Source organism: Chiloscyllium punctatum, chromosome 18 (assembly GCF_047496795.1).
Source record: "Chiloscyllium punctatum isolate Juve2018m chromosome 18, sChiPun1.3, whole genome shotgun sequence".
NCBI classification, from domain to species: domain Eukaryota; kingdom Metazoa; phylum Chordata; class Chondrichthyes; order Orectolobiformes; family Hemiscylliidae; genus Chiloscyllium; species Chiloscyllium punctatum.
Window position 1 is genome coordinate 99,826,092 of NC_092756.1, and position 23,759 is coordinate 99,849,850.

General features: G+C 51.2%; 1 protein-coding gene across 1 annotated transcript in view; it reads right to left on the reverse strand.

The window, feature by feature from the left end:
- The window catches only part of ddx47 (DEAD (Asp-Glu-Ala-Asp) box polypeptide 47), a 39,774-nt gene that overhangs the window by 15,028 nt on the left and 987 nt on the right, over positions 1–23,759 (reverse strand). Inside the window, exons 2-5 of the mRNA XM_072588942.1 lie at positions 17,391–17,484; positions 11,188–11,376; positions 9,577–9,648; positions 4,320–4,438 (exon numbers count right to left, since the gene is read on the reverse strand). Of these exons, the coding sequence (XP_072445043.1) occupies positions 4,320–4,438; positions 9,577–9,648; positions 11,188–11,376; positions 17,391–17,484 (474 nt within the window). The remainder of the gene's footprint in view (positions 1–4,319; positions 4,439–9,576; positions 9,649–11,187; positions 11,377–17,390; positions 17,485–23,759) is intronic.

Here is a 23,759-nt window from a genome sequence, read left to right on the forward strand (position 1 = left end):
TGAAAGAGCTCACAAAATAGTTACAACGATGTCGCCAGGGTTGGATGGTTTGAGCTACAAGGACAGGCTGAACAGGCTGGGGCTGTTTTCCCTGGAGCGTTGGAGGCTGAGGGGTGACCTTATAGAGGTTTATAAAATCACGAGGGACATGGATATGGTAAATAGACAAAGTCTTTTCCCTGGGATTGGGGAGTCCAGATCTAGAGAGCATAGGTTTAGGGTGAGAGGGGAAAGATATAAAAGGGACCTAAGGGGCAACTTTTTCACTCAGAGGGTGGTGTATGTAAGGAATGAGCTGCCAGAGGATGGGGTGGAGACTGGTACAATTACAACATTTTAGATTAGATTCCCTACAGTGTGGAAACTGGCCCTTCGGCCAAACCAGTCCACACCGACCCTCTGAAGAGTAACCCACCCAGACCCATTTCCCTCTGACTAATGCACCTAACACTACGTGCAATTTAGCATGGCCAATTCACCTGACCTGCACATCTTTGGACTGTGGGAGGAAACCGGAGCACCCGGAGGAAACCCACGCAGACACAGGGAGAATGTGCAAACTCCACACAAACAGTTGCCCAAGACTGGAATTGAACCTGGGACCCTGGTGCTGTGAGGCAGCTGTGCTAACCACTGAGCCACCGTGCTGCCCCCTTTAAAAGGCATCTGGATAGGTATATGAACAGGAAGGGTTCAGAGGGATATGGGCCAAGTGCTGGCAAATGGGACTAGATTAGGTTAGGCAGAAGTGGGTACTGTAGATGCTGGAGATTAGAGTCAACATTCGAGTGGTGCTGGAAAAGCACAGCAGGTCAGGCAGCATCCGAGGAGCAGGAAAATCGACGTTTCAGGCTGGAGCCCTCCTTCAGGAATGAGGCTGGGAGCCTCGGGGGTGGAGAGATAAATGAAAGGGGGGTGAGACTGGGGGAAAGGTACCTGAGAGTGCAATAGGTGGATGGAGATAGGTGTAAAAGTGATAGGTCCGAGGGGAGGGTGGAGTGGATAGGTGGGAAGGAAGATTGATGGATGAGACAGGTCATGAGGGTGGTGCTGAGCTGGAAGGTTGAAACTGGGGTAAGGTGGGGGGGGAATGACGAAACTGGTATAGTCCATATTGATGCCCTGGGGTTGAAGTTTTCCGAGGCGGAAGATGAGGCGTTCCTCCTCCAGGCATCGGGTGGTGAGGGAGCGGTGGTGGAGGCGGCCCAGGACCTCCATGTCCTCGGCTGAGTGGGAGGGGGAGTTGAAATGTTCAGCTATGGGGCGGTGGGGTTGATTGGTGCAGGTGTCCCGGAGATGTTCCCTGAAGGGCTCTGCAAGAAGGTCTAATGTAGAGGAGACCGCATCGGGAGCGATGAATACAATAAATGATATTAGTGGATGTGCAGGTAAACCTTTGATGGATGTGGAAGGCTCCTTTGGGACCTTGGATGGAGGTGAGGAGGGAGGTTGCGGGCACAGGTTTTGCAATTCCTGAGGTGGCAAAGGAAGGTGCCAGGATGGGAGGGTGGTTTGTTGGGGGGCATGGACTTGACCAGGTAGTCACGGAGGGAATGGTCTTTGCGGAAGGCGGATAGGGGTGGGGACAGAAATATATCCCTGGTGGTGGGGTCCATTTGTACGTGATGGAAATGTCGGCGGATGATGAGGTTTATGCAGAGGTTGGTGGGTGGAAGAAAGGTGAAGACCAAGGGAGTTCTGTCCTCGTTACGGTTGGAGGGGTGGGGTTCGAGGGCGGAGGTGTGGATGTGGATGAGATGCGTGGGAGGGCAGCTTCAACCGCATGGGAGGGGAAATTTTGGTCTTCAAAGGAGGTGGTCATGTGGTGTGTTATGTGGTGTAACTGGTCCTCTTGGAAGCAGATGCAGTGGAGGCAGAGGAATTGGGAATAAGGGATAGCATTTTTGCAGGAGACAGGGTGGGAGGTGGTGTAATCCAGGTAACTGTGGGAGTCGGTGGGTTTGTAGAAAATGTCAGTGTTGAGTCGGTCATCGTTGATGGAGATTGAGAGGTCCAGTAAGGGGACACAGGTGTCAGAGATGGACCAGATGAATTTAAGGTCGGGGTGGAATGTGTTGGTGAAGCTGATGAACTGTTCAACCACCTTGCAGGAGCACGAGGTGGTGCCGATACAGTCATCGATGTAGCGGAGGAAGAGGTGGGGAATGGCGCCAGCATAACTCCAGAAGATGGACTGTTCTACATAGCCAACAGAGAGACAGGCATAGCTGGGGCCCATGGCGACATGTTCGTCTGAAGGAAGTGGGAGGATTGGAAGGAGAAATTGTTGAGGGTGAGCACCAGTTCAGCCAAACGAATAAGAGTGTCAGTGAAAAGGGTACTGGTGGGGGCCTCTACTTTTTGTCAATTACATGAATGATTTGGATGCGAGCACAAGAGGTACAGTTAGTAAGTTTGCAGATGACACCAAAATTGGAGGTATAGTGGACAGCGAAGAGGGTTACCTCAGATTACAACAGGATCTGGACCAGATGGGCCAATGGGCTAAGAATTGGCAGATGGAGTTTAATTCAGATAAATGCGAGGTGCTGCATTTTGGGAAAGCAAATCTTAGCAGGACTTATACACTTCATGGTAAGGACCTAGGGAGTGTTGCTGAACAAAGAGACCTTGGAGTGCAGGTTCATAGCTGCTTGAAAGTGGAGCCGCAGGTAGATAGGTTAGTGAAGAAGGCGTTTGGTATGCTTTCTTTTATTGGTCAGAGTATTGAGTACAGGAGGTGGGAGGTCATGTTGCAGCTCTACAGGACATTTGTTAGGCCACTGTTGCAATATTGTGTGCAATTCTGGTCTCCTTCCTATCGGAAACATGTTGTGAAATTTGAAAGGATTCAGAAACGATTTACAAGGATGGTGCCAGGATTGGAGGGTTTGAGCTACAGAGAGAGGTTGAACAGGCTGGGGCTGTTTTCCCTGGAGTGTCAGAAGCTGAGGGGTGACCTTATAGAGGTTTACAAAATTATGAGGGGCATGGATAGGATAAATAGACACAGTCTTTTCCCTGGGGTGGGGGAGTCCAGAACTAGAGGGCATAGGTTTAGGGTGAGAGGGGAAAGGTATAAAAGAGACCTAAGGGGCAACTTTTTCACGCAGAGGGTGGTACGTGTATGGAATGAGCTGCCAGAGGAAGTGGTGGAGGCTGGTACAATTGCAACATTTAAGAGGCATTTGGATGGGTATATGAATAGGAAGGGTTTGGAGGGATATGGGCTGGGTGCTGGTGGGTGGGACTAGATTGGGTTGGGATATCTGGTCGACATGGATGAGTTGGACCAAAGGGTCTGTTTCCGCGCTGTACATCTCTATGACACCATGAGAGGAAGAAACGGAGGGCTTGGAGGCCGTGGTCATGGTGGATGGAGGTGTAGAGGGACTGGATGTCCATGGTGAAGAGGTGTTGGGAGCCGGGGAAACAGAAGTCTTAGAGGAGGGGGAGGGCGTGGGTGGTGTCTCAAATGTATATGGGGAGTTCCTGGACTGATGGGGTGGGGGGAGGGGGGGGGGGGGGGGAATAGGACAGTATCGAGGTAGGTGGAGAGGTGGAGATGAATTTGGCGGGGCAGGAGCAGGCCAAGACGATGGGTCGGCCGGGGTAGTCAGGTGGTAGAATCAGTGGTGCGGGATTCCTGAACTATGAGGTTGGAATCTGTGTGGGGGAGATCCCCTGAGGTGATGAGGTTGTGGATGATCTTGAAGATGATGGTTTGATTGTAGGAGGTGACGTCATGGTCAAGGGGACAGTAGGAGGTGTCTTTGAATTAACTCCTGGCTTCAGCAGTATAGAGATCAGTGCACCGAACTACAGTGCGCCAACAGTTTGCCTGAATCGTCCATTTTCCTGCACCTCAGATGCTGCCTGACCTGCTGTGCTTTTCCAGCACCACTCAACTCTAGTCTCTAGATTAGGTTAGGTTAGGTTGGTCTGAACGAGTTAAACCAAAGAGTCTACTTCTGTGATGTACTTATCTATACCTCTATGACAAGGCAGCCAATGTGCATAGCAAGATCCCACAACCAACAGCATGACAGCCAGATAATGTCCTAGCAACAGTGAGAACTAGATATCATCCTTTTCCTGGTGGCGTCAGTGGATTTGGTGATGAAGCAGGGAGGTTCCTGAGCTCACTGGTATTTTCAGAGGGTCTTTAGGGGTACGTTACTGTCACAGAGAAAGTGTCAATCTCTGCTCCACCACCTTCCAGGAATCAACATGTTTGCTGTGTCCTTGTGGACACCTCAGTCACCTTAGGAGATAACAAAACAAACCTACCCAAAATCTGAATATCACAGTTCACGCACCTCAGTTTCAAAATCCATGTTGAGAATCCTGTCTGCCTCATCCATCACCAGGTATTTGAGAGCTCGCAGATTGAAGCCCTTGGTGTTCTGAAGGTGATCAATCAGGCGGCCTGGGGTAGCTGGTAAAGAGGATACACATTGTTAACACCAGGCAGTGTCCTCCTGGATAACCTGGGTAACCTTCCATCTTCTCACACAGCTCCTTTAAACTTCCTTGCTCTCACGTTAAACCTATGCCCCCCTAGTATTTGAAATCTCCACCCTGGGCAAAAGACTCCAGCAATTTCATAAACCTCTATCAGTCAGAGCTGCAGATTCTGACACTCTAGCAAAAACAATCCAAGTTTTTCCAACCTCACCTGACAGCTAATTCACACTAATCCAGACAACATCCTGGTAAATCTCTTCTGCACCCTCTCCAAAACCTCCACATCCCTCCTACATTGTGGAGACCAGAACTAGCACAGTACTCCAAATAAAGTCTTATACAGTTTACACTCAATGCCTCGACTGATGACCTAAGGGGCAACTTTTTCACACAGAGGGTGGTGCGTGTATGGAATGAGCTGCCAGAGGAAGTGGTGGAGGCTGGTACAATTACAGCATTTAAAATGCATCTGGATGGGTATATGAATAGGAAGGGTTTAAGAGAGATATGGCCCAAATCCGGCAAATGGGACTAGATCAAGTTAGGATATCTGGTTGTCACGGACGAGTTGGATCAAAGGATCAGTTTAGAACAGTAGGGAACAGTTCAGGCCATTCACCCCACGATGTTGTGTCGAGCATTTATCTCAATCGAAGATCAACCTAACCTACACACTCCTCAATTTACTGCCATCCATGTGCATGTCCAGCAGTCACTTCAATGTCCCCAATGTCTCTGACTCTATTACCACCACTGGCAGTGCATCCCACACACCCACCACTCTGTGTTAAGAACCTACCTCTGACATCTCCCCTATACCTTCCTGCAATCACCTTAAAATTATGACCCCTCATAACAACCATTTCTGCCCTGGGGAAAAGTCTCTGGCTATCGACTCTATGCCTCTCATTACCTTGTACACCTCTATCAAGTCACCTCTCTTCCTCCTCCTCTCTAGTGTGAAAAGCCAGAGTTCCCTCAACCTTTCTTCATAAGATATGCCCTCCAGTCCAGGCAGCACCCCAGTGAATCTCCTCTGCACCCTGTCTAAAACATCTACATCCTTCCGATAATAAGGCAATCAAAACTGGACACAATATTCCAAGTGTGGTCTAACCAGGGTTTTATACAGCTGCAGTAAAACCTCGCAGCTCTTAAACTCAATCCCTCTGTTAATGAAAGCCAAAAAACCATTTGCCTTCTTACCAACCCTATCAACTTGGGTAGCAACTTTGAGGGATCTATGTATGGGGACCCCAAGATCCCACTGTTGCTCCACACTGCCAAGAATCCTGCCTTTAACCCTGTATACTGCATTCAAATTTGACCTTCCAAAATGAATCACTTTGCAGTTATCCAGGTTGAACGCCATCTGCCACATCTTAGCCCAGCTCTGCATCCTGTCTATTTCTGTGCTGGACATCTCGATGACTCTATGATAAAATCAAGCGTGCTATATGCCTTCTTTAACATCTTATCCACTTGGTCCACAATATCTTTAACTGGTGCAGAGTTCTCCTGGATAACTGGAGTAAGCCAGTGGGAACCAGTGAATGATGGTGTAGAATTAAACAATTAACAGGTGGAGAAGGTTCCAGAAATATCCCCATGCTCAATGCTGGGGGAGCCCAACACAGCAAAGCAGAAGACAATGCTGAAGCATTCATAATGATCCTCAGCCAAAGTGCTGAGTGAATGATCCATCTCATCCTCCTCCAATGGTCCCCAGCACCAGAGATGCCAGTTTTCAGCCAATTCGGTTCAAGAAACAGCTGGAGGGACTGGATACTGCAAAAGATGTAATCTCTGATAATATCCCCACAACAGCACTGACAACTTGTAAAGCCTTTAGCCAAGCTGTTCCAGTACAGGATAATGGAACATTCCTGAAGAAGGGCTCATACCCAAAACGTCGATTCTCCTGCTCCTTGGGTGCTGCCTGACCTGCTGCGCTTTTCCAGCAACACATTTTCAGCCCAGTACAGATAACACTGGCAGCTAGCCAATATGGAAAAGTCTGGGGATTTTTCACAATTCAACCTGAGCAATACACTGAGTCATCATCTCTTTAGGCAAAGAATGGTAAGGGTGTGGAACCTGCGAATGTAGTCAACTCAGCCACATTAGGGAGATTCAAACAATCCTTGGATAAGCACATGGATGATTTTGGGATAGTGTTGGGGATGAGCTGAGAATAGTTCACAGGTCAGTGCAACATCGAGGGCTGAAGGGCCTGTTCTGCGCTGTATTGTTCTAGGTTCTAGGTTCTATGTTCTAAAGTGATGGAAGGTGGCATCAACAGTGCCATCAAGCAACACCTGCTCAGTTTGGGATCCCCCAGGGCCACTCAATATTCAAACACAGACAGAAAAGCTGAGTCCTAGAGCTGAGTTGAAAGAGATAGCAAGTCACCACCTGACCGAGGGCGGCATCAATGAGCCAGAGCAAAGCTGGGATAAATGGGAATCAGGGGCACACTTTCCACAAGCTGGAGTCATACCAGGCACAAGGAAGATGGTTGTGGGTTGTTGAAGGTCAGTCATCTCAGCTCCAGGACATCTCTGCAGGGGTTCCTCAGGGTGGTGTCCAAGACTCAACCACCTTCAGCTGCTTCATCAATGACCTTGGTTAAGGTTAGGAGTGGGGATGTTCGCTGATGATTGCACAATGTTCAGCATCATTCACAACGTGTCAGATACTGAAGCAGCCCATGTCCAAATGCAACAAGATCAGGACAATATCCAGGCTTGCGCTGACAAGTGGCAAGTAACACGTGTGGCACACAATGACCCTATTCAACAAGATAGAATCACCCCTTGACATTCAGCAGCATTGCCATCAATGAATCCCCTACTATTAACATCCTGGGAATTACTACTGACCAGAAACTGAACTGGATCAGCCACATAATACATTGGCTCCAAGAGCAGGTTACAGACTAAGCATCCTACAGTGAGTAACCAACCTCCTGACTCCCCAAAGCCCATCCACCATCTACAAAGCACAAGTCAGGAATGTGATGGAATACTCCCCACTTGCCTGGATGGGGGCAGCTCCAACAACACTCAAGAAGCTTCACACCATCCAGGACAAAGCAGCCCATTTGACCAGCTCCCCGTCGTAACTGATTTGCAGGAGCAGCAGTGTGTACCATCTACAAGCTGCACTGCAGTAACTTACCCAGGCTCCTTAGTCAGCCCCTTCCAAACCCACAACCTCTGCCATCTTGAAGGATAAAGGCAGCAGATCCATGGCAACACTACACCCTGTACATTCCCCTGCAATCCACAGACCATCCTGACTTGAAAGTATATCACCTTTTCTTCAATATTGCCAAGTCAAAATCCTCAAACTCTCTCCCTAGTAAAACTGTGGGTACTCCCTGAGGGGCACCTCCCATCCCCTCAGGGGCAATAAGGTGCAGAAGAAATACTGGCCTCGCCAACAATGGTCGCATCCCTTCAGTGAAGAAAAAAAAAGTGTCCTTCCAAATAATTGGAGTAATCAGTTCACTGTTCTCCTGGATAAAATGCTTCACCTGGTCAGTGTCATTCCTGTTAACCAGGCTATCTTATCCAATGTCTTCCTAGTTAACCAGGATGACTTGCTTTCAATAACCTGTCCAAAGCTGTCCCAGATCACTAAAGTAATCTGTCCAGTGTCTACCTGGTCAACCAGGGTCACAGGCACAGGCTGCTGTGGGAGATTTGTCTGGGCAGAGGTCACCAGAGTCTGTGTCCAGCTCAGTACCACAGGCCTCAAGAGACACAAGGAAGGTCTATTTCTCCCTCATCCTGTTAGCTATTCTCTGGGGTCAGGGAGATGGGATTTGTTACCACAACAGGGCTCAGCAATCCTGCATTTTTCAGAACAAGAAAACAGTTCCTGAACAGGAGGCCATGATTCCTATCAGGAAGCATATACTTAAACATCAGGCGAGGGGAGTGCAACATTCCACCTCCCCACTGCCAGGTACCTCACCTTGCTCCCAGCCCACAGTCCATTAGCATTCCCCATGAACACTCTAATAAAACATATGGGTGAATGAACAGTGTCTCTCACCTTCACAGCAGCAAAGAAAGCACCACCAAACTCTCAAACATCAGGCATACCAAACCCAGGTACATGACAAATATGAAGATAAGAACCACAATCATTAATACTCCAGTTACAATCCACCTCCAACACTCACTTCCTGCACTCCATCGCAAAGGAATTGAAAAGACAGTCATGGTGGTTCACAGGCTCATTCGGACAGATCACACTGACACAGAACCAGAACCAGAGTCCAGGCTCTCTCCCCAGAAACTGATAGCTGACCTCACTCAGGTCTGGAGGCTGGATACTCCTTTTGACCTCAATATCTGGTTTAGGGTTAGATGGAATGGCGGGACTGGAAGGAGACAGGAGCTGCAAGGGTTTTACCTCTGACCATACCTCTGAAAGTTGGTAGGCAAGGGAAGATAAGGATTTAAGGAAAGGTATTAAATTGGAGGCATTTCGGAGAAAATTCACTCAATGATCCTCGGTATGGAGGGATTATTTTATGAGCAAAAGTTAAACAGGTTGGGACTCTACTGTCTAGAGTTTAGAATAGTATAAAGTGATCTCATTGAAATATACAGGATCCTTAAGGTGCTTGACAAAGGCAATGCTGAAAGGATATTTCCCTCATGAGAGAGTCGAGCTGCAGCAGGCATAATCTTAGAATAAAGGGAGCGAATTTAAGGCTGAGATGAGGAGGAATTTCTTTTCTTAGAGGATGGAGAGTCTTTGGAACTCCTTGCCACAGAAAGCTGTGGGATTTTTAAGTCTGAGATAGACTCTTGACCAGTCGGGGAATCAAGGGTTACAGATAACGGCAGGAAAGTGGACGAATGTCACGGATCAGCCATAATCCTATTGGATAGTGGAGTAGGCTGGAGGGGCCAAAAGGGCCGCCTCCTGTTCCTGTGTGTATGGCCTTATTGCAGTAAACAGGAGGAGGTTCAGCAGTGAAGCACTCCAGAGCTGACTGCCCTAGTACATGTACATGAGTAAAGAGCAGGTATAGAGCTACAGCATTCCATCACAGTGAGCTCGGCAAGTGGAGGCGATGTAAACACTCACCAATAATAACATGAGGCTTCTTTGCCAGAGCGAGACTTTGTGACATCATATCGATTCCACCCACTATCACCGCTGTAAGTAAAAAGAAAGACAATCTTTCAGATTATCGTGGAAAGCAGAACCTCACCATCACACTGAGGTCAAACCACTCAGTCAAAACCGAAACATTTGGGTACTTTTAACCAAAGAATGTGCTAAATAAACACAATCTTATTAAATGGGATATTTACATAAATGATTTGGATGCGAGCATAAGAGGTACGGTTAGTAAGTTTGCAGATAACACCAAAATTGGAGGTGTAGTGGACAGTGAAGAGGGTTACCTCAGATTGCTGGATTAGTGGAGCTGGGAAAGCACAGCCGTTCAGGCAGCATCCGAGGAGCAGGAAAATCAACGTTTCGGGCAAAAGCCTCCATCAGGAATAAAGGCAGAGAGCCTGAAGGGTGGAGTGACCTCAGATTACAACAGGATCTGGACCAGATGGGCTAATGGGCTAAGAATTGGCAGGCAGAGTTTAATTCAGATAAATATGAGGTGCTGCATTTTGGGAAAGCAAATCTTAGCAGGACTTATACACTTCATGGTAAGGTCCTAGGGAGTGTTGCTGAACGAAGAGACCTTGGAGTGCAGGTTCATAGCTGCTTGAAAGTGGAGTCGCAGGTAGATAGGATAGTGAAGAAGGCGTTTGGTATGCTTTCTTTTATTGGTCAGAGTATTGAGTACAGGAGGTGGGAGGTCATGTTGCAGCTGTACAGGACATTGGTCAGGCCAGTGTTGGAATATTGTGTGCAATTCTGGTCTCCTTCCTATCGGAAAGATGTTGTGAAACTTGAAAGGTTTCAGAAAAGATTTACAAGGATGTTGCCAGGGTTGGAGGATCTGAGCTACAGGGAGAGGCTGAACAGGCTGGGGCTGTTTTCCCTGGAGCGTCGGAGGCTGAGGGGTGACCTTATAGAGGTTTACAAAATTATGAGGGGCATGGATAGGATAAATAGACAAAGTCTTTTCCCTGGGGTCGGGGAGTCCAGAACTAGAGGGTATAGGTTTATGGTGAGAGGGAAAAGATATAAAAGAGACCTAAGGGGCAACTTTTTCACACAGAGGGTGGTACATGTATGGAATGAGCTATCAGAGGATGTGGTGGAGGCTGGTACAATTGCAACATTTAAGAGGCATTTGGATGGGTATATGAATAGGAAGGGTTTGGAGGGATATGGGCTGGGTGCTGGCAGGTGGGACTAGGTTGGGCTAGGATATCTGGTCGCATGGACGGGTTGGACCGAAGGGTCTGCTTCCATGTTGTACATCTCTATGACTGTGTGTGGTGGGGTGCAAGCGTTGCTTCTCGTGTTATCACTCAGTCTCTATATTTCATTACTTAAATAAAGGGAGTCAGGTTTGGTCTGTAGTTATCTTTAGTTCTTAATAGTTTTTAGATCAGGACAGTTGTTAATTGAAGTTAGCGAGCGCTGCATTAGAGTTAGACTGTAACCAAATTACCCGTGAATGCCTCATGTGAGAACCTCGCCACTCAACCACAGCATCTGATTAAAATTCAGGTGACCCCACATCTCATTCGCCGTCATCGCCTGAATCAAGTCAGTACTCACCGGATTTCACTCCAATGGAAGAGCCTAGAGCTTCAAATTGCTCTGAGATCTGAAAGGCAAGCTCCCGAGTTGGCGTCAGGACGAGGGCAAACAGTCGCTGGGGCTTCTCTAAGAGGGCCTGCAGGATTGGGAGAGCAAAAGCTCCTGTCTTCCCAGAGCCCGTCTCAGCCAGTCCAATAATGTCCCGTCCTGAAAGAGAGAGAGGGTAGGACAAGATCAAACAGGGCTTGACACACAGACTGTCACTAGATTTAAATTAGATTTGTGAAGTTAATGTCCCAGTAGAGAAGGAAGGATAACGCTGTGGAAACCCAGGAAACCAGTCAGTAAACTCTCCTTGTGAGGAGTAAACTTTTAGGGCGACTGGAGCTTATGATAAAACCAGCTCTCTGCTTTCTAGCATTAACAAACACTGTTACAACTTACCACTCACTGGAGCATCTCACAGATTCACCTGCACAGGGAAATAATTTCCTCAAGTGAAGGCAAGAGAGAGTCCAGAACAAACCATACAAAGGTTTCACTACACAAAGAGGTCATTCAGCTAACCCTGGGTGATAGATTTAAGACAGTTGTCAGAGGCAAGTTCTTTACACAGAGAGTGGTAAGGGCGTGGAATGCCCTACCTGCTAATGTAGTCAATTCAGCCACACTAGGGAGATCTAAACAATCCTTAGATAAGCACATGGATGATTTTGGGATAGTGTAGGGGGACGAGCTGAGAATAGTTCACAGACTGGTGCAACAGCAAGGGCTGAAGGGCCTGTTCTGCGCTGTATTGTTCTCTGTTCTATGTCTGCGCCAGTTGAATAAACTAGCTCCTTATTCTCATTCCCCCTCCCCTTGCAGGCCCCAGTGCCTCAGGGTCAGATCCAGGTTCCCTTTTTCAACCAGCTGAGAGTTTCAGCCTCAAGCAGCAAATTCCAGACTCTTCACACAGAGGGCGATAACAGTTTCCCTCACATCCCCTCTAATTCTCCTACTGATCATCTTAAGCACCAGGAAGTGGCATCAAGGAGAATACTGACAAACAGGATACTAGACTAGATTAGATTAGATTACTTACAGTGTGGAAACAGGCCCTTCGGCCCAACAGGTCCACACCGACCCTCTGAAGAGCAACCCACCCAGACCCATTCCCCTACATTTACCCCTTACCTAACACTACGGGCAATTTTAGCATGGCCAATTCACCTGACCTGCACATCTTTGGACTGTGGGAGGAAACCGGAGCACCCGGAGGAAACCCACACAGACACGGGGAGAATGTGCAAACTCCACACAGACAGTTGCCTAGACGGGAATTGAACCCAGGTCTCTGGAGCTGTGAGGCAGTAGTGCTAACCACTGTGCCACCGAGCCACCGTTGAGGTTCACAAGGAGGTTTTAGCAATTATGGAAAGTGTAAAAATAGATAAGTCCCCTGGGCCACAAGGGATTTAACTGAGGATTCTCTGGAAAATCAGGGAGGAGATTAGAGAGCCTTTGGCTTTGATCTTTATGTTGTCATTGTCTACGGGAATAGTGCCCGAAGACTGGAGGATAGCAAATGTTGTCCCATTGTTCAAGATTTGGAGATGCCAGTGTTGGACTGGGGCGTACAAAGTTAAAAATCACACAACACCAGGTTATAGTCCAACAGGTTTAATTGGAAGCACTAGCTTTCGGAGCGACACTCCTTCATCAGGTGATGACCACCTGGTGAAGGAGCGGCATTCCGAAAGCTTGTGTGCTTCCAATTAAACCTGTTGGACTATAGCCTGGTGTTGTGTGATTTTTACCATTGTTCAAGAAGGGGAGTAGAGACAATCCTGGTAATTATAGAACTGTGAGCCTTATTTCAGTTGTGGGAAAGTATTGGAAAAGGTTATAAGATATAGGATTTATCGTCGTTTAGTGAGGAATAAGTTGATTAGGGATAGTCAACACAGTTTTCTGAAGGGTAGGTCGTGTCTCACAAACCTCCTTGAGTTCTTTGAGAAGGTGACCAAACAGGTGGATGAAGGTAAAGCAGTTGATGCGGTGTATGTGAATATCACCAAGGCATTTGATAAGTTCCCTATGGTGGGCTATTGTACAGAATACGAAGGCATGGGATTGAGGGTGATTTAGCGACCTGGATCAGTAATTGGCTAGCTGAAAGACGACAGAGGGTGGTGGTTGATGGGAAATGTTCATCCTGGAGTTACTCGTGGTGTACCACACGGATCTGTTTTGGGGCCACTGCTGTTTGTCATTTTTATAAATGACCTGGATGAGGGCGTAGAAGGATGGGTTAGTAAATTTGCGGGTGACACTAACATCAGTAGAGTTGTGGATAGTGCTGAGGTTACAGAGAGACATAGATAAACTGCAGAGCTGGGCTGAGAGGTGGCAAATGGAGTTTAATGCGGAAAAGTGTGAGGTGGTTCACTTTAGAAGGAGTAACAGGAATGCAGAGTACTGGACTAATGGTAAGATTTTTGATAGTGTAGATGAGCAGAGAGATTTCTGTGTCCGTGTACATAGATCCCTGAAAGTTGCCAACCAAGTTGATAGGGTTGTTAAGAAGACATGTGGTGTGCTAGCTTTTATTAGTAGAGGGATTGAATTTGGAACCTTGAAGTCATGCTGCAGCTGTACAGAACTCTGGTGTGACCGCAGAGTATTGCGTACAGTTCTGGTCACTACATTATAGGAAGGATGTGGAAGCTTTGGAAAGGGTTCAGAGGTGATTTACTAGGATGTGGTCTGGTACGGAGGAAAGGTCTTACAAGGAAAGGCTGAGGGACCTGAGGATGTTTTCCTTGGAGAGGTGTTTTAATTGAGACATATCAGATAATCAGAGGGTTAAATCGGGTGGACAGTGAGAGCCTAGTTCCTCGGATGGTGATGACTAGCACGAGAGGACAAAGCTTTAAATTGAGGGGTGATAGATATAGGACAGATGACAGAGGTGGGTTTCTTTACTCAGAGAGTAGTAGGGGTGTGGAACACACTGCCTGCAACAGTAATAGACTCGCCAACTTTAAGAGCATTTAAATGGTCATTGGATAGTCACGTGGATGAGAATGGAATAGTGTAGGTTAGATGAGCTTCAGACTGGTTTCACAGGTCAGCGCAACATCGAGGACCAAGGGCCTGTACTGCGCTGGAATGTTCTGTTCAGGGAAAACCAGTCCTCCTTGTCCACTTTATCAAAACCCTTCATCATTTTTTTTGGACCTCAAAGTCACTCCTCATCCTCCTCTGTTCTCAGGAAAACAACCCGAACCTGTCCAATCTCTCCTTATTGCTACTCAGGCATGAAGCACAGCAGTTTTATAAATCTCCCTTACACACGCACTCAAGCAATTGTGTCCTTCTTGTAACGTAGTGACCAAAACTGTTCACAAAACTCCAGAAGTAGCCTAACCAGTATCTTATATAGTTCCACCATCACATCCCTGGTCTTGCATTCAATCCTCACCCAATGAAGGAATGTATTCCAATTGCGTTCTTTACCACTTTGTCTACATGCCATCTTCAGGGACGTGTGGACACACCCCGAGGCTCTCACTTCCTGTACCCCTCTCACTCGCCTTCCCAAGTTATTGAACAAGGAGAAGCTGAAGCTTCTATTCTGAGTCGGGCCATTTGGGATGATGCCAGGAAGCCCCTCTTTACTCAAAGGGCAGTGAGAACCTGCCCCATTCTCCCCCTCAAAAATTAGGGCAGAGAACTGAAAATTTCAAACCAAATGATAAGATTTCTGTGGAGAGAAAGTTAACATTTCAGATCGATGCTCTGTCATCACCTTAAATCAGTTCTTATATAAAGTCACAGACCTGAAACTATTAACTCAGATTCCAATCCACAAACAATGCCTGATCTACTCCGTATTTCCAGCATTTTCTTTTTTCCATTTAAAATTCTATGATCCACAGACCATTGTTTTTGCTGTTCTGGATTTCTCATGAGCAGAATATGAAGATTTGTCCAATTAAGACGGACTGATTGAGATACATTACCAATGGTGACCTAAGTGACTAGATGGGCAGGTTCAATGATTGAATGACCATCTCTTGGTCATTATGAGCCTTTCAGCTCAGGATGGGTTTATGGGCAAAGTTACCAGAGGGCAAAGCAAAGAACATGCATGTGCAGAAATGCAGCAATCCAGACATTGTCTGACAATTAATTTAATTCAGTCTTGTTTCAAAAGTTTCCTGCAGAACAGTACTCACTTTCCCCAGTCCTAACATCATATCGTGTCTGCAGGGAATCTGCATGGAGTGATCACAAAGCAGGCTATTTCCAAGTCTTTTCACATGCCCCAGTCTCAAATAATCAACAAAGTTCTTACTATGTGAAGCTTCATTTCTCTCAGTTCCACATTCTTGTCACCTGATGAGTAAAGGAACTCAAAATTGTACAAGAATAGTTAGCCTCTTGATTTTGAGTCATAGAGATGAAAACAGACTGTTTGGTCCAACTCATCCATGCTGACCAGATATCCCAACCCAATCTAATCCCACCTTCCAGCACCGCACCCATATCCCTCCAAATCTTTGCTATTCATATCCTGTGGAAGAAAATCCACTTCCCTGTCCTCCTACAGCATGGCCACAAAGAGCATAAAGAACCATGTCTGCCTTAGCCACAATAGAAACTACCCAGAGTGCCTCAGCCTTGACCAAACAGGCTAACTAAGACACAAGGCAGCAAACAGGAGATGACTCAAGCCCCTTTCAGACTGGGGAATACACTTTCCGAGATAGACTAACAATAGACTTTCTCACCCTCAGTAAGCACAACTGCTCCCAATTCCCTAGGGGCAGCCTCACTCCTCACACATACTGGAACTCCACAAAGGATGCACAGACTGAAAGGCAACAAGACACCTCACTTGCGGACTAACCACAATGGAAACCCATTGATGCCAGGATGAGAGACATTAGCATCTACTCTCACAGAGGATCGGGATCTCCTAACTCAATCACGGACTGATTCCTGCTACCGCACGACTGATTGTCCTCCCATTGATTGTGTTTTACTCTTGATTGTACTGTAACTCACACCAGATTACTGCACCCCGATAAAACTGCCTGGGCCCACTGCTCAGGGAAGAGAACCTTTGATCTACCTGTACAGACAGTCAGTTCTGTGTCAGCCTCGTCAATTTCTCTTTCAGTGATATTGCTTGTAATAAACAGCTTGTCAGTGTCACCCGATCTGAAATCGTGTGGTCTCTGTTCAATTGGGTAAATTCTCTGACAGCGTGTAATTCTTTCGGAAGTATGTTGTGAAACTTGAAAGGGTTCAGAAAAGATTTACAAAGGTCTTGCCAGGGTTGGAATGTTTGAGCTATAAGGAGGCACTGAATAGGCTGAAAACAGAAACAGGGCTGTTTTCCCTGTTTGGAGTGTCAGAGGCTGAGGGGTGACCTTATAAAGGTTTATAAAATCATGAGGGGCATGGATAGGATAAACAGAGAAAGTATTTCCCTGGGGTCGGGGAGTCCAGAGCTAGAGGGCATAGGTTTAGAGTTAGAGGGGAAAGATATAAAAGGGACCGACGGGGCAACTTTTTCACACAGAGGGTAGTACGTGTATGGAATGAGCTGCCAGAGGAAGTGGTGGTGGTGGTACAATTGCAACATTTAAGAGGCATTTGGATGGGTATATGAATAGGAAGGGTTTGGAGGGATATGGGCCGGGTGCTGGCAGGTGGGACTAGATTGGGTTGGGATATCTAGTTGGCATGGACGGGTTGGAATGAAGGGTCTGTTTCAGTGCTGTACATCTCTATGACTCTGTGACTCTTCTAAACTCCGGAGACCACAGGCCTATCCTGTCTAGCCTTTCCCCAATCCATTCATTCCAGGAATTAGTTTAGTTGAGCCTCTGTGAATATCCATCACCATTTCAAAACATATCAGCTTCTTTCCAGCCAAGGTGTAGTCAACTGTTGTTAAGGTAGGAATGGAGCAGTCAGTAGTGCACAGCAAGAGCCTAGCAGGAGCAATTTCACAATGAATGGCTAAATGTTTCAATAATACTAATGAATATCGGCCCAGGAACACCAAATAAAATTATCCATGAATTCAGAGAAAAAACACAGGATCATTAGTGTTCACTTAAAGAAGCAAACAGAGAGTTCAAATATGTAAACATTAAGCAATTAGGAAGCGGGTGTGATGTGACCATGTAGGGATGAAGCAATATCCAACCCAATGGACCCACCTTGCAGAGCGACTGGCAGAGCTTCCTTCTGGATTCTGGTGGGGCATTTCCATCCCAACTGCTCACAGGCCTCACAGAGAACATTCGTGACTCCCTGGGGGAAGAGACACAGGTTATACACCGTCACATGGTTACACTGCATGGGGACACCCTCATCACCCAGGGGTTTGGGGGAAAACACCATCACCCGGGGGTTTGGGGGAAACACCATCACCCGGGGGTTTGGGGGAAACACCCTCACCCGGGGGTTTGGGGGAAACACCCTCACCCGGGGGTTTGGGGGAAACACCCTCACCCGGGGGTTTGGGGGAAACACCCTCATCACCCGGGGGTTTGGGGGGAAACACCCTCATCACCCGGGGGTTTGGGGGGAAACACCCTCATCACCCGGGGGTTTGGGGGGAAACACCCTCATCACCCGGGGGTTTGGGGGGAAACACCGTCATCACCCGGGGGTTTGGGGGAAACACCCTCATCACCCGGGGGTTTGGGGGAAACACCATCACCCGGGGGTTTGGGGGGACACCCTCATCACCCGGGGGTTTGGGGGGAAACACCATCACCCGGGGGTTTGGGGGGAAACACCCTCATCACCCGGGGGTTTGGGGGGAAACACCATCATCACCCGGGGGTTTGGGGGGAACACCATCATCACCCGGGGGTTTGGGGGGAACACCATCATCACCCGGGGGTTTGGGGGGAACACCATCATCACCCGGGGGTTTGGGGGGAACACCATCATCACCCGGGGGTTTGGGGGGAACACCATCATCACCCGGGGGTTTGGGGGGAACACCATCATCACCCGGGGGTTTGGGGGGAACACCATCATCACCCGGGGGTTTGGGGGGAAACACCATCATCACCGGGGGGTTTGGGGGGAACACCATCACCCGGGGGTTTGGGGAAACACCATCATCACCCGGGGGCTTGGGGGGAACACCATCATCACCTGGGGGTTTGGGGGGAACACCATCACCCGGGGGTTTGGGGAAACACCCTCATCACCCGGGGGTTTGGGGGAAACACCCTCATCACCCGGGGGTTTGGGGGAAACACCCTCATCACCTGGGGGTTTGAGGGAAACACCCTCATCACCCGGGGGTTTGGGGGAAACACCCTCATCACCCGGGGGTTTGAGGGAAACACCCTCATCACCCGGGGGTTTGGGGGGAACACCATCACCCGGGGGTTTGGGGAAACACCCTCATCACCCGGGGGTTTGGGGGAAAGACCCTCATCACCCGGGGGTTTGGGGGAAACACCATCACCCGGGGGTTTGGGGGGAACACCATCACCCGGGGGTTTGGGGGAAACACCCTCATCACCCGGGGGTTTGGGGGGAAACACCCTCATCACCCGGGGGTTTGGGGAAAGACCCTCATCACCCGGGGGTTTGGGGGAAACACCCTCATCACCCGGGGGTTTGGGGGGAAACACCATCACCCGGGGGTTTGGGGGAAACACCCTCATCACCCGGGGGTTTGGGGGAAACACCCTCATCACCCGGGGGTTTGGGGGAAACACCATCACCCGGGGGTTTGGGGGGAAACACCCTCATCACCCGGGGGGTTGGGGGAAACACCCTCATCACCCGGGGGTTTGGGGGGGAACACCCTCATCACCCGGGGGTTTGGGGGGAAACACCATCACCCGGGGGTTTGGGGGAAACACCCTCATCACCCGGGGGTTTGGGGGAAACACCATCACCCGGGGGTTTGGGGGGAAACACCATCACCCGGGGGTTTGGGGGGAAACACCATCATCACCCGGGGGTTTGGGGGAAACACCCTCATCACCCGGGGGTTTGGGGGAAACACCCTCATCACCCGGGGGTTTGGGGGGAAACACCATCACCCGGGGGTTTGGGGAAACACCCTCATCACCCGGGGGTTTGGGGGGAAACACCCTCATCATCCGGGGGTTTGGGGGAAACACCCTCATCACCCGGGGGTTTGGGGGAAACACCATCACCCGGGGGTTTGGGGGGAAACACCATCACCCGGGGGTTTGGGGAAACACCCTCATCACCCGGGGGTTTGGGGAAAGACCCTCATCACCCGGGGGTTTGGGGAAACACCCTCATCACCCGGGGGTTTGGGGGGAAGACCCTCATCACCCGGGGGTTTGGGGGAAACACCCTCATCACCCGGGGGTTTGGGGGAAACACCCTCATCACCCGGGGGTTTGGGGAAACACCCTCATCACCCGGGGGTTTGGGGGGAAACACCATCATCACCCGGGGGTTTGGGGAAAGACCCTCATCACCCGGGGGTTTGGGGGGAAACACCCTCATCACCCGGGGGTTTGGGGGAAACACCCTCATCACCCGGGGGTTTGGGGAAAGACCCTCATCACCCGGGGGTTTGGGGGGAAACACCATCATCACCCGGGGGTTTGGGGAAAGACCCTCATCACCCGGGGGTTTGGGGGGAAAGACCCTCATCACCCGGGGGTTTGGGGGAAACACCCTCATCACCCGGGGGTTTGGGGGAAACACCCTCATCACCCGGGGGTTTGGGGGAAACACCCTCATCACCTGGGGGTTTGGGGGAAACACCCTCATCACCCGGGGGTTTGGGGAAACACCCTCATCACCCGGGGGTTTGGGGAAACACCCTCATCACCCGGGGGTTTGGGGAAACACCCTCATCACCCGGGGGTTTGGGGAAACACCCTCATCACCCGGGGGTTTGGGGGAAAGACCATCACCCGGGGGTTTGGGGGAAACACCCTCATCACCCGGGGGTTTGGGGAAACACCCTCATCACCCGGGGGTTTGGGGAAACACCCTCATCACCCGGGGGTTTGGGGAAACACCCTCATCACCCGGGGGTTTAGGGAAACACCCTCATCACCCGGGGGTTTGGGGGGAACACCCTCATCACCCGGGGGTTTGGGGAAACACCCTCATCACCCGGGGGTTTGGGGAAACACCCTCATCACCCGGGGGTTTGAGGAAACACCCTCATCACCCGGGGGTTTGGGGAAACACCCTCATCACCCGGGGGTTTGGGGAAACACCCTCATCACCCGGGGGTTTGGGGGGACACCCTCATCACCCGGGGGTTTGGGGGGACACCCTCATCACCCGGGGGTTTGGGGAAACACCCTCATCACCCGGGGGTTTGGGGAAACACCCTCATCACCCGGGGGTTTAGGGAAACACCCTCATCACCCGGGGGTTTGGGGGGAACACCCTCATCACCCGGGGGTTTGGGGAAACACCCTCATCACCCGGGGGTTTGGGGAAACACCCTCATCACCCGGGGGTTTGGGGAAACACCCTCATCACCCGGGGGTTTGGGGAAACACCCTCATCACCCGGGGGTTTGGGGAAACACCCTCATCACCCGGGGGTTTGGGGGAAAGACCATCACCCGGGGGTTTGGGGGAAACACCCTCATCACCCGGGGGTTTGGGGAAACACCCTCATCACCCGGGGGTTTGGGGAAACACCCTCATCACCCGGGGGTTTGGGGAAACACCCTCATCACCCGGGGGTTTGGGGGAAAGACCATCACCCGGGGGTTTGGGGGAAACACCCTCATCACCCGGGGGTTTGGGGAAACACCCTCATCACCCGGGGGTTTAGGGAAAACACCCTCATCACCCGGGGGTTTGGGGGGAACACCCTCATCACCCGGGGGTTTGGGGAAACACCCTCATCACCCGGGGGTTTGGGGAAACACCCTCATCACCCGGGGGTTTGGGGAAACACCCTCATCACCCGGGGGTTTGGGGAAACACCCTCATCACCCGGGGGTTTGGGGGAAAGACCATCACCCGGGGGTTTGGGGGAAACACCCTCATCACCCGGGGGTTTGGGGAAACACCCTCATCACCCGGGGGTTTGGGGGAAACACCCTCATCACCCGGGGGTTTGGGGGAAAGACCATCACCCGGGGGTTTGGGGAAACACCCTCATCACCCGGGGGTTTGGGGGGAAACACCCTCATCACCCGGGGGTTTGGGGGAAAGACCATCACCCGGGGGTTTGGGGGGAAACACCATCATCACCCGGGGGTTTGGGGGAAACACCCTCATCACCCGGGGGTTTGGGGGGAAACACCCTCATCACCCGGGGGTTTGGGGGAAAGACCATCACCCGGGGGTTTGGGGGGAAACACCATCATCACCCGGGGGTTTGGGGGAAAGACCATCACCCGGGGGTTTGGGGAAACACCCTCATCACCCGGGGGTTTGGGGAAACACCCTCATCACCCGGGGGTTTGGGGGAAACACCCTCATCACCCGGGGGTTTGGGGGGAAACACCCTCATCACCCGGGGGTTTGGGGGAAAGACCATCACCCGGGGGTTTGGGGGGAAACACCATCATCACCCGGGGGTTTGGGGGAGAGACCATCACCCGGGGGTTTGGGGAAACACCCTCATCACCCGGGGGTTTGGGGGAAACACCCTCATCACCCGGGGGTTTGGGGGAAACACCCTCATCACCCGGGGGTTTGGGGGAAACACCCTCATCACCCGGGGGTTTGGGGGAAACACCCTCATCACCCGGGGGTTTGGGGGAAACACCCTCATCACCCGGGGGTTTGGGGGAAACACCCTCATCACCCGGGGGTTTGGGGGGAAACACCATCACCCGGGGGTTTGGGGGGAAACACCCTCATCACCCGGGGGTTTGGGGGAAAGACCCTCATCACCCGGGGGTTTGGGGGAAACACCATCACCCGGGGGTTTGGGGGAAACACCCTCATCACCCGGGGGTTTGGGGGGAAACACCCTCATCACCCGGGGGTTTGGGGGAAACACCCTCATCACCCGGGGGTTTGGGGAAAGACCCTCATCACCCGGGGGTTTGGGGGAAACACCCTCATCACCCGGGGGTTTGGGGGGAAACACCATCACCCGGGGGTTTGGGGGAAACACCCTCATCACCCGGGGGTTTGGGGGAAACACCCTCATCACCCGGGGGTTTGGGGGAAACACCATCACCCGGGGGTTTGGGGGAAACACCCTCATCACCCGGGGGGTTGGGGGAAACACCCTCATCACCCGGGGGTTTGGGGGGGAACACCCTCATCACCCGGGGGTTTGGGGGAAACACCATCACCCGGGGGTTTGGGGGGAAACACCATCACCCGGGGGTTTGGGGGGAAACACCATCACCCGGGGGTTTGGGGAAACACCCTCATCACCCGGGGGTTTGGGGGAAACACCCTCATCACCCGGGGGTTTGGGGGAAACACCATCATCACCCGGGGGTTTGGGGGAAACACCCTCATCACCCGGGGGTTTGGGGAAACACCATCATCACCCGGGGGTTTGGGGGAAACACCCTCATCACCCGGGGGTTTGGGGGGAAACACCCTCATCACCCGGGGGTTTGGGGGAAACACCCTCATCACCCGGGGGTTTGGGGGGAAACACCATCACCCGGGGGTTTGGGGGGAAACACCATCACCCGGGGGTTTGGGGGAAACACCCTCATCACCCGGGGGTTTGGGGGGAACACCATCATCACCCGGGGGTTTGGGGGAAACACCCTCATCACCCGGGGGTTTGGGGAAACACCCTCATCACCCGGGGGTTTGGGGGGAAACACCATCACCCGGGGGTTTGGGGGGAAACACCCTCATCACCCGGGGGTTTGGGGGAAACACCCTCATCACCCGGGGGTTTGGGGGGAAACACCATCACCCGGGGGTTTGGGGGGAAACACCATCACCCGGGGGTTTGGGGGAAACACCCTCATCACCCGGGGGTTTGGGGGGAACACCATCATCACCCGGGGGTTTGGGGGAAACACCCTCATCACCCGGGGGTTTGGGGAAAGACCCTCATCACCCGGGGGTTTGGGGGGAACACCATCATCACCCGGGGGTTTGGGGGAAACACCCTCATCACCCGGGGGTTTGGGGGGACACCCTCATCACCCGGGGGTTTGGGGGAAACACCCTCATCACCCGGGGGTTTGGGGGGAACACCATCATCACCCGGGGGTTTGGGGGAAACACCCTCATCACCCGGGGGTTTGGGGAAAGACCCTCATCACCCGGGGGTTTGGGGGAAACACCCTCATCACCCGGGGGTTTGGGGGAAACACCATCATCACCCGGGGGTTTGGGGGAAACACCATCATCACCCGGGGGTTTGGGGAAAGACCCTCATCACCCGGGGGTTTGGGGGAAACACCCTCATCACCCGGGGGTTTGGGGGAAACACCATCATCACCCGGGGGTTTGGGGGAAACACCATCATCACCCGGGGGTTTGGGGGAAACACCCTCATCACCCGGGGGTTTGGGGAAACACCCTCATCACCCGGGGGTTTGGGGGAAACACCCTCATCACCCGGGGGTTTGGGGGAAACACCATCATCACCCGGGGGTTTGGGGGAAAGAC